Source organism: Myxocyprinus asiaticus, chromosome 41, assembly GCF_019703515.2.
Source record: "Myxocyprinus asiaticus isolate MX2 ecotype Aquarium Trade chromosome 41, UBuf_Myxa_2, whole genome shotgun sequence".
Taxonomy (NCBI): Eukaryota; Metazoa; Chordata; class Actinopteri; order Cypriniformes; family Catostomidae; genus Myxocyprinus; species Myxocyprinus asiaticus.
Window position 1 is genome coordinate 31596459 of NC_059384.1, and position 11731 is coordinate 31608189.

An 11731-nucleotide genomic window follows, 5' to 3' on the forward strand; every position below is an offset into this window, starting at 1 on the left:
TCTTTGTCCCCATGTGCACTTACAAACTGTAGTCTGGCTTTTTTATGGCGGTTTTGGAGCAGTGGCTTCTTCCTTGCTGAGCAGCCTTTCAGGTTATGTCGATATAGGACTAGTTTTACTGTGGATATAGATACTTGTCTACCTGTTTCCTCCAGCATCTTCACAACGTCCTTTGCGGTTGTTCTAGGATTGATTTGCACTTTTTGCACCAAACTACGTTCATCTCTAGGAGACAGAATGCGTCTCCTTGAGCGGTATGATGGCTGCGTGGTCCCATGGTGTATATACTTGCATACTATTGTTTGTACAGATGAACGTGATACCTTCAGGCATTTGGAAATTGCTCCCAAGGATGAACCAGAATAGTTGAGGTCCACAATTATTTTTCTGATGTCTTGGCTGATTTCTTTGATTTTCCCATGATGTCAAGCAAAGAGGCACTGAGTTTGAAGGTAGGCCTTAAAATACATCCACAGGTACACCTCCAATTGTCTCCAATTAGCCTATCAGATGCTAATTGACTAAAGGCTTGACATAATTTTCTGGAATTTTCCAAGCTGCTTAAAGGCACAGTTAACTTAGTGTATGTAACCTTCTGACCCACTGGAATTGTGATATAGTCAATTAAAAGTGAAACAATCTGTCTGTAAACAATTGTTGGACAAATTACTTGTCATGCAAAAAGTAGATGTCCTAAACAACTTGCCAAAATTATAGTTTGCTATGAAATCTGTGGAGTGTTTAAAAATGAGTTTAAATGACTTCAACCTAAGTGTTTGTAAACTTCTGAATTCAACTATGTGTGTGTGTGTGTGTGTGTGTATGTGTATGTGTATATATATATATATATATATATATATATATACACACACACATACATACATACACACACACACACACAAAGTTTGCATTTTTACTGTTTGTAATTCAATTGTTTTACATTTTTACTAGTTAGAAGTACATAGCTGATACATTTATTATGGGTAAAGTTTGGTCTTTTACAGTTTGTCATGTTTTTGTCATTTTACACATTATCGTCAATTAAAATGTTTTCATCAACTGAAGTTCTGTGGCAATTTATTTAGAGTAAAATTGACTAAATTTAAAGGACATTTTTGTCAAATGACAAAGATTCTGACTAAAAGCTATGTGTGAGGAACAGAGTGCAATTTAAGTCATTATTTAATGAAATCTTCCTCATCGCTGTAGCTCAGTCTCATATGTATTTTAATGTGTTCCTCTCACAAATCTATCATATTGCTTTATATGGACAACTTTTATGGTGGAATCTTTTTTTTCTTCTCTCTCTTACTGTGCACCTTCTGGGGCTTTACAACTTTGTTGACTATAAACTTTTGTAGTATGGAAAAGAGCTGCATTAAGATTCATCAAATTTTCTCCTTTTGTGTTCCATGGAAGAATTTAGAATGACATGGGGGTGCGTAAATAAATTAATGTCCTTTTTTTATTATTTCAAACGTCAAAACAACTTCTAAAGAGCAAATTCTGTTTGTCTGTGGTACTTTTTCTATCAACGGCAGCATTCTTACAGTATTTTCTTTTTTTTTTTTTTCCTGCAGATAAACTTGAGAACTACGATGTCTGGTATGAGAGCAAGTTTGAGGACTGTGACAAGGAGGCCTGCCTTTCCTTCTCTAAAGACATGTTGTGTTCACGGGTCACAGTGGACCATAACTATTACGCAATCTGTCAGAACCTGCTCTCGCGATATGCGACATGGCGGGGCAGCTCTGGTGGGCTTCTTCACGACCCTCCACCACACATAGCCAAAGATGGCCAGCTTGAAGCTCTGTTGGATGAGTGCGCCAACCCCAAAAAGCGATACGGACGCTTCCAGGCAGCTAAAGAACTGCGCGAGTACCTAACCCAGCTCAGCGGCACCGCTAGGTAATGACTGTCCATGCCCTTCAGTGCTCAACCTCCACCCGTCAGTATCAGATGATGTCATCAGGGTATGGGGATTCCCACTGGATGCATGATAAAGAGATACAGATTTGTGGACGTCCATGTCTTGAAGGTCTGACGTCTGGGCAAAAGAATGCTTTGGACTTCTTTAACTCTATTTCAGACCAGTCGTCCATCACTATCACCACTTCTGTGTATATTTTGTTTTGCTTACATGAATCTTTAAATTATTGAAGAGTCTTGGGTTTGTTGCTTTTATTCAATGGTTTATTTTGCAATAAAGGCTGTGGTTTACACCATTATTGATAATCCAGAAGCATACTTTACGCAAGTGCATAGACATAAAGGTTTGGCCAACTCATTGCAAGCAGATGTTATTATTCAGGTAGGTAGCTATAAACTCTGGCAAGCCAAATTGACTTTAAATCATGTGCATATGAATTCTAGATATATAAAATGAAACTTTTTCTAGTTAAAAATGCAACTTTTTATATTGGTAATGGAATTATTACTAGTGAAAATGCCAATTTTGGATATCGGTAAATTACATTTGCACTTGTAAAAAACAAATTATCAAAAATTATATCATAACTCACAGAAATAAACATTCTTGATAGCAAAAATTGAATTTCAACTAGAAAAAGCTTCACTAGTGAAATTTCACAATGATTTTTCATTCACTCCTGTTCACAATGCAAATACAAATATCTATAATTAATTTCTTACAAGTTAAAATGCTAAATACACATATCAGCTATGTACTTCTTATTAATAGAAAGTTTTAACATTTTAATTTTTTTTCTAAATATTTTGACGTTAGATTTGGTATTTCAGATATCTGGAAATTGATTTCATATATCAATAAATTAAAGAGTAATTAAAGATATTGTAAAATACTTTTTTACTAGCTACAATAACATAATAGATATCATTATAGACAACATTACCACCAAATCAAAAATAGCATTTTTAGTCTTTGTGATTCAACTATTGATATCGTGAACGGACATTTGCACTCGCAACAATGTAATTATTGAAATAAAAAATCTATAATGTTTACTAGTAAAAAGTACATATGGGTATTTAGAATTTTAACTAGTAAGAAATTAATTATAGATATCTGTAATTGCGTTTTGAAACAGGGTTCAATGACAGATCATTGTGAAATTCTGCTAGTGAAAATGCAGTTACAATTACATTTTATTTTTTACTGAAAAATGTAAATTCCCTGTTTGATATGAAGAACATGTATTTCCAGTGAGTTGTGACATCATTTTTTATATTAAGAATTAAAAATGTTACTAGTGCACACCCTAGTAAAAGTTGAATTAGAGATATATATTAACCTGCACATAATTAAATGTCGAAAGGAATTGCGATAATAAACATGTAGATAGTTTAAAGCTGAAGTGTGCAATTTCTTCACCACTAGTGTCACTAAACGGAATTGCAAAAATAATGACCCAAACTTTCACCCTATGCCCACACACACACACCATGTTACACTTTTCTAAAAAAAAAAAAAAATATGTTTTAAATTAAACCTGCAAGTAGCTAACTTGTTGTCTCCTCTTATTTAGTTGCAATAGAAGAAAATATTATAACGTTGAAAAAGTTACATACTTCAGCTTTAACTAACTTTATTCACTAAGATTATTTTCAAACTGTTTCTCCGCCATGACAGCAGTTGAACTGAAAGAGGAAAAAGAATAATAGAATAAGACCGTTTACGCCAATGCCAACTATAGCGCCCCTTGTGACAATGTTGAGAATGCAACACATACTCGTGTTACGTCACGAATTGCGGTCATATGTTTGGGGCCTTAACATCCTGCAATTTACTCTGCTGGAGGTTTACTTGCAAAATATTGATACTCAGAAAGTCATCTGGGAGTGTTAATACACAGCAAGTCAAGAGCGACTGCAGTGATCCCAAAAAGTATTTGGACACCTATAATGGTGTGAATATCATTGTATTAGGTACATAATATCAAACCAAGTGGCATCTGCAAAGAATTGAAGCTAGACGTTTTCTCAGAACTTCACTTTCTTTGTCGTTTTTGCTATTCTTTTTAATTGGTCCCAACATTTAGGGTACGTTTTATGGATTTTAGTGAATGTATAGTCATAGTTCATCATATTAACCACTGACATGTTCCACTAATATTTAACAACCAGATAGTGTCTTTCATCTTCATTTTGAAGAGTATGTCTAATGTTTTGTAATTGAAAACCCAATGAAGTTTGTGTTTTGTGAAATGTTTTCATTGAAAAGTGTGCTTGTGTTGTTCCAAATACTTTTTGGGTCCACTGTATGTCTAAAACTTGTCAGAGAGTGTCTTCCGGCTAATTGATTTACTTACATTCCAGAAAGAATGGGTTTGGCATAGTGTCGTTTTAAAATGCTAGAGAGGATTTCAAAATCTGTACATAATTAGAAGAGATTGGAGGGGAAATGAGTTGGAATTGTTTTGCGTATACCAAAGAGTCTGGTTCTATGTAACTCAAACCTCTTAATTAAAGGGGCAGAGCCTCTCCGTGAAATTGAGCATGTTCAACCCATCAAAATTACCCTAGAGAAACTTCATAATGCACTGAGACTTGTTGCAAAGATATGTGTTTGTATTAATCAAGCAAAGTCCAAGAAGGGCCATGATAAATCCAAATTTTGTATTGCTTTTAAATCAGAGCAGGGCTCAATAATCTACTGGCACAGGATGTGTTGTAGCACTATAAAACTTCATAACCTGGGAATTTGCATCCACACAGGCTAAAAGGGATTTTCTGTCTTTAAAATCCATCTTTACTTTTCAATTTTACAGCTCTGCAATTGAATAAATCAAAATTTTATTAAATGTCTCTAACACTTAATATCATTTAACTTCGAGCCATTTTTTTCAGCCCTGGTTTGATTTTGCACTTGGTGGACCGAAGATCAGTATGCTAATGAGTATGCGATAGATAAAAAAAGTGTACGAGTGCTTGACTGACAGCGTCACTTCATTGAGCCTGGAGTTTGAAAGTTAATTAATGTTTCTGCCAGATCAAATTAATAAAATAAATTCAGATTTTAATCTTTGTATTTGGGTTCTGGCCATGCAGGCCCTCAACAGTCAAAGCAATAAGTGTTGATCACACCGTTATGTCAGACGATCCCCTGCTCTTGTCCAATCTTCACCTGTGACTGGATGGCCTCTCTTTGAGTGTTGGCACGTGAGAAATATTTTGCGTGCATAAATAACTGTACGCTTTTGTACTGTAATTATATTTCAGTTGAGTATTTTATCAGCTGTGTCTGATTTTACTGTGCCTTTCATTCAGAAGTTGTATTTACAACTTTTTAGTATGTTTAAATATCAAATAAATGAATATATATCTATATATATATATATCTATATAGATATAAATAAACTCAGTCTTTGTTGTCTGTTCTGTTTGTGCTGCCAATGGATGCATTGATAATCAGAATTTGCACTGAATCACCTCATTTCATATCTGATAACAGAAGTGTAACTGAACAGAAATGGAAGCCTTTGCACTAATACTCGTAGAGGACTTGTAGTAGCATTACGTCATCTTTCATTCGATTCCGGCATCTCATCCAGTCATGATCTAGCCTATGCCTTATAAGGTACCACAGCTGTCTCTCATTGTTCATACACTGCGTTGCTTTCACCTACCGCCATCCCAACACCACCAGTTTAGGTCCCGTCCTGCTGTAAGGGGTAAGCTCCCCTCCCCTGCCATCATTACCTTCCAGCAGGATCTGATGGTTTGAGCAAGAGTCCAAAGGAAACTAATCTATCACTAACTTGTGTTATTTCCTACTATCAAGTTATCTGTGAGAAATGCTCCTCCACTACAGTATGTTTTTATGGGAGACCAATGTACTTACTATCGCCGCTACTATGATCTGCAAACCAGTTAACGTTAAAGTGTGTCATTTCTGTACCACTAACATCACAATGCGTAATTGCAAAAATAATGATTTTTCAAACCGATTTTTCAGAACACTCCTTGTGTCTGCCAGAGTGCACATAAATTTTTTCCACTGGCAAATCCATTTTTAACAATAACTTTTAAACCTTTAAAGACAGACTTACCATGAGCTCCGAGGTATTTAATCAGTGGTATATGCTTCTGCAGAAGTCAGCAGTCTGTGTTATTTCAACTTCATTTTCAAAAAAAAAAATGTAATAGCGGAATTTCTGGTGAAGAAGCATGATCCTGAAAAGAAAGATTCACCAATCAGAGAGTCGCAGCAAAAGAGCTCTGCAGGGATTGCCCACTCCCATAATGACTCTCAAACTGTGTATATATTTGTTTATATGTGAATATTTTGCAATAAGCATAAAAAATTGTTGTTTCTATACTTATAATCAACAACTTTAAATCAATAGTTTTTTAATATATATTTATAAAAATTTATTCTATTTATATTTTTAATCCAATTACGTAATTTGCAATGCTTCTTGTAGTTCATTCCCTCATTAAATACATTAGGTACACACGGTCTTGTACCTTTGTCTTTTTGTCTGATTTTCAAACACATTTTTCAAATTTTTTTGCTTCAAAGTTTGTAATGTTGGGATTTTATGCCTTTAAAACCTTAATTACAAACCTTTAAAACCCTCAAGTAAAAATATTTTTTACTATAAACTTTCACATTCTATTTTTGGCAATTAACATTCTTTGTGCATATTGCCACCTACTGGGCAGGGAGGAGAATTTATAGTAAAAAAGACTTCAATATTGATCTGTTTTTCACCCACACCTATCATATCACTTAAGACATGGATTTAACCACTGGAGTCTTATGGATTACTTTTATGATGCCGTTATGTGCTTTTTGGAGCTTCAAAGTTCTAGCCACCATTCACTTGCATTGTGAGGACCTTCAGAGCTGAGGTATTCTTCTAAAAACCTTTGTTTGTGTTCTGCAGAAGAAAGAAAGTCATACACATCTGGGATGGCATGAGGGTGAGTGAATGATGAGAGAATTTTCATTTTTGGGTGAACTATCCCTTTAATCGTACTTGAGTTCACATATCTCTAATATTGAACTGTATATATTGTGACATCTTTGCCTTTGTATCTCTTTTTTTTAATCAACAATTTAAATTTATTCTTCGCTAAATATTCATAATATTAATACTATTGCACTCACTTGCAGTGCTCTCTGTAAATACGTCTTTGTATCAAAGTGCCTTTGTATACCAAAAATGTGGTAATGTTGGTTGGGATTTGTGTTTTATTGTGTCGATTATATAGACTCTTGGGGTGTTTAGATGTTGTCACATTTAATGTTACATAGAGTTTTGAGCATGTAACATGGCAATAAGATACAATCAGTATTGTTCCAATTGATAACATGTTTTAACCGGCAATATTATTCTTTCTAATCACCCCTCAGACTGTGTATACGTGATAATACTGTCAGTCAACTGTCCAGCAGGCGAACTGCAGTAGTTCAGAATCAGAATTAGCTTTATTGCCAAGTGTTTCCGTGTACACAAGGAATTTTTTTTATTTATTTTTTATTTTTTGGTGATAGTAGAAACAAGTGCACACACAACATTACAGTGAGACAGAATATAAAACAAGGTAAGATTATAAATAGACATAAATAATAGGACATATAACATAGAATGGCGTATGTACATGTACAAGTGGTAATATATGTGCAAGGTAGGGGTATGTACAGTTATTGAATTAAATATGTGAGTTTACATATGTACGTGACATATTTATTTACATTATTGCACTATGGGGGAGTCCTGAAGGCAGTTTAATTGTCCATGTGGTAAATGTCCTGTGGGTAAAAACTGTTCTTGTACCTGGATGTCCTGGCGCTAAGTGTTCTGTAGTGCCGGCCAGAGGGCAACAGTTCAAAAAGGGAGTGGGTAGGTTGTGTGGGGTCCAGAGTGATTCTACCTGCACGTTTCCTCACTCTGGAAACTTACAGGTCTTGGAGAGTGGGCAGGGAGGCACCAATAATCCTCTCAGCAGTCCTGACTGTCCGTTGTAGTCTCCTTCTGTCTGATTTGGTGGCTGAACCAAACCAGACAGTTATAGATGTACACAGGACAGTCTCAATGATGGCCGAGTAGAACTGTGTCAGCAGCTCCTGTGGCAGGTTGAACTTCCTCAGCTGGCGAAGGAAGTACGACCTCTGCTGAGCCTTCTTCACAATGGAGTCTATGTGGGTGTCCCACTTCAGGTCCTGAGAGATGGTAGAGCCCAGGAACCTGATTGTCTCCACTGCTGCCACAGTGCTGTTCAGGATGGTGTTCAAATGCTCTTCGTTTAGCAAATTAACAACACACTGCTCACTGCTGTAGCTAGTAGACAGATGCGTTGTATTTTTTCGATCGACTCACTAGAGAACTCGCTTGTCTTTCGTATTGTGATTCCATGGTTGTTTACAATTGAACTTATCAAGTAGTTGTTCTTCTCTCCGTGATGGGCGAAGCAGACCAGCAGAAAGGTGCTTTCCGCCACCTACCGTACCAGGGTAAAATTGTTTGTCGATTAGCTCCATCTTTTGTAAGGGCGTGAATGTGTTATTGCTAATCATCCGCCTCGCTTTTAATATGAGAGGGATATTCGTTGGTGATATATATATATATATATATATATATATATATATATATATATATATATATATATATATATATATAATTTTTATTTTTTTATTTATTTTTTTACTTTTTGGTATTGGATTAATGTTTTCACTATCAACATTTCTCTCAGCTCAACTTTTCACTGAGCAGTGCATTCTGGGATTCATTCAGTTTAAAACTTTCCAGAAAAACAGGACTTTAATAGACTTTCATGCAAGACAGGAACAATTGTTTTTCTGACAAATTGGCTGACTACAACATGTGCCAAGGTAGGCCACTAACATTCTAAGTATTATTTAGCATTATTTACAAGAGAGAAGCAAGCACTCTTTTTGGTCCCCCCCCCCCCCCAGAGTTACACTATTTTCTTTCTAGTTTTTATTTCCAATTTTGTTTCTTTATCTTTTATATCTGGACTGGTGTGTTGATGATGGCAAATTCTGCCTTATGTGAAGCATATACAGGCAGAAATGGGTCCCGGTGCTGCAGCTAATAGAGCCTGGCAGCTATTAGGACCAGCTTCATTACAACTCCTCTGATAGCGATCACAAGTTGTGTGGTTAAAAGAATCACTTGATCCCTTGAGCCAAAACACAGACTTGATGCATATAAAAGAAACTGGGAGGTACTAGTAAGCGGCTAAATTATGTGTTTGTGTGAGAGAGAGAATGGAGACGTACTGTAAGCCAGTCTATAATTACGTGTCTCTGTTTTGACAAACACAGTTGTTGTCAGGATTCTTCATAAAACAAACACTCAAACCCAAATTGTCTTCTTAAAGTGTTTGATGTAGAATAATTCCGAAATGGTGTGCTTGCAAGGGAGCCCTGCAGGGAAATGTATCTGACTCTAGAGGCTTCTACCATCCTCATTTGTTGAAAAAAAAAAAAACACGACCCACTTCAACCAACTCGGGGACCATACACTTTTATCAATAGCGCAAACCAGGAGAGGAGCCCGACTAGCTTAAAAACTTCTGACGTCTCCTATGAGCAGAATTCAGTATTTCTCAGAGAATCATTCAGAGAGCTTCTGGTTAATTCCGTTCCTTCATTCAGATCTGTGATACATCACTTTTGACTAACAGTTTTGCTAAGATCTCAGACTAACTGATCCAGTGCAAACAGTCACTTTTGAATGTTTAATCTCGATTTAAATTTTGCAGATCCTGCATTGGAAACATTTGAAAAATGAAGCCTTGGTTCTGAATAGTCCCAGCATCAGATGGACCGCCACAAGTCAGTTCACTGCATGGATAGCACTTTTTCAATCTGGCAAGCTCAAATCTGATTGGTTGGGACGCACAGGCTTTTACCAGTCTGCCTGGATACGAAATGTTGTTTACAAGGTACCTGGTAAATACAAGTAGTCCTTTTAAAGAAGAAATTTTGTGGATTTGCCACAGTTTTCCAGGTTAGTGGCATCAAATCTTTGAAAGATACTCAGAGTTTTGCTTGTGGTTCTTAATAGCAAGTGAATTGTTTTCATTAGGGCGTTTCTTCAACATCTTGCACTTTTAACACTGTAAAAATTCTTTCTTTTTTTCAAATTTTTTATTTTTTTATTATTTGTCTACCAACAATGCCCAACAGTGTATGTACATGCATCACATGAGATTTTTGTCACTTTTGTCAAATCTAATATTCAAAATTATGTTTAATAAAATTATAGGACCCTATATAAAGAGCGCTAGCGCTAAGCGCAGCACTATGCCATAAGTCATACGCACAAAGTCAATGGGCATGGCCGTGAAGTTTTGGTATTTTAAGCATGCGCTAAGTCTAGGCTCAAGTGGGTTTGGCGAAAATGCACGCGCAAAGCGTTAATGGGCTGGGTCAAGTACAATTGAATTCTTAGGTTCTTCTCGCACTTCGGCACCAACTGTGTCATATTATATTGTCCATTCTTTGTCAAGCACCAGCAACATAAACAAAGACAGCACATTCATAATGTAGGGCTTTACTGGTTGTTTAGATCAGTGTTACTATCAGAAACAATTAGTAATTATTTCTGTAGTTATTAATCAATATTTAAATTAATTAATTGGATCTAACTCATTAAAACCTCATATGGGACTCCAGTAAATGTAGTGTGCTACGTTTAGGAGCAAGTTTGGTTATTAGCAATAATTAACACTTATCAAAGATAATTATTAATTATTAAAATCAATAGAACATTGATGAGAATCAATGTTAGCTTTTTTTAATCCTTTAAATCAACAATTATCAAAGATAATCGTTAATTGTTAACATCGATGAAACATTAATTAAAATTAACACTAGATTATTGATCATTCAAATTCAATCAAAGATAATTATTAATTATCAAAAATCAATATAATATTAATAAGGATTAACATTGACGGGGCACCACCCTTAAATCAGGGACTAATAACCGAATATTAAAACAGTCTCAATATTAGATTGTTTTCTTAGGAAAATCGACATCCGAAGAATATCGATTTTCGGGAAAAAAAACAATGAATGAAGGTTTGAATCTGAGCACTGACATCCCTTCAGCATGACACAGGCGTATGCAAAACAAACCAAAACACTTCTCTTTGTAATATAAACAAAAGTTTATTTATGCAGTAATATCAATTAATAATTAATACAATGCAGTCAATAAACTTCCGACTTACAACTACAAACTAAACAGTGATATGATTAGATATGGAAATAAAATAATCCTATAACACATAAGGTGTGTGTGTGACAGTGTGTGTGTGTGTGTGTCAGTGTGGTTAGTGAGTGAGAGAGAGAGAGAGAGAGATGATTAAGTGACAGCCCGAAAGCTGATTTCGCGATAGCTGGAGATAAAGCAGCCGTGTTCATCACTCAGAGACGCGGTTTTACGAGCGGGGCTCGTAAAAGTCCCTTGTTATTTGACTCTTTAATGGATGAACTCAGTTGCTGTCTCACCCGCGATGGCGAAAATGCACAACAGTCCAATTTGGTTGGACCACAATACAGCAAAACAAATTCGTGATAATTAATACCCTGAGTATTATTAATGAGCGGACATGGCGGTCCGTAAACTGTACAAGCAAAAACCTTGAAACACAAGAATAATACACTATAATATTCTATCTCTGCCCAGACGTAACCTCTTACTTGAATCGCATGAGGACACAGGTAGAATGTGTCCTTTAACTTTGACCCGGTTCCTTGAGGCTCGGGTGA

General features: G+C 35.8%; 1 protein-coding gene across 2 annotated transcripts in view; it reads left to right on the forward strand.

Annotated features, from left to right (window-relative positions):
• LOC127431651 (divergent protein kinase domain 2A) overlaps positions 1-5317 on the forward strand; it is a 74252-nt gene extending 68935 nt beyond the window's left edge. For both annotated transcript variants that reach the window (XM_051682181.1, XM_051682182.1), the window contains one exon: positions 1581-5317. In XM_051682181.1, coding sequence (XP_051538141.1) covers positions 1581-1912 — 332 coding nt within the window. In that variant the 3' untranslated portion in view covers positions 1913-5317. The remainder of the gene's footprint in view (positions 1-1580) is intronic.
• The last annotated feature ends 6414 nt before the right edge of the window (positions 5318-11731 follow it).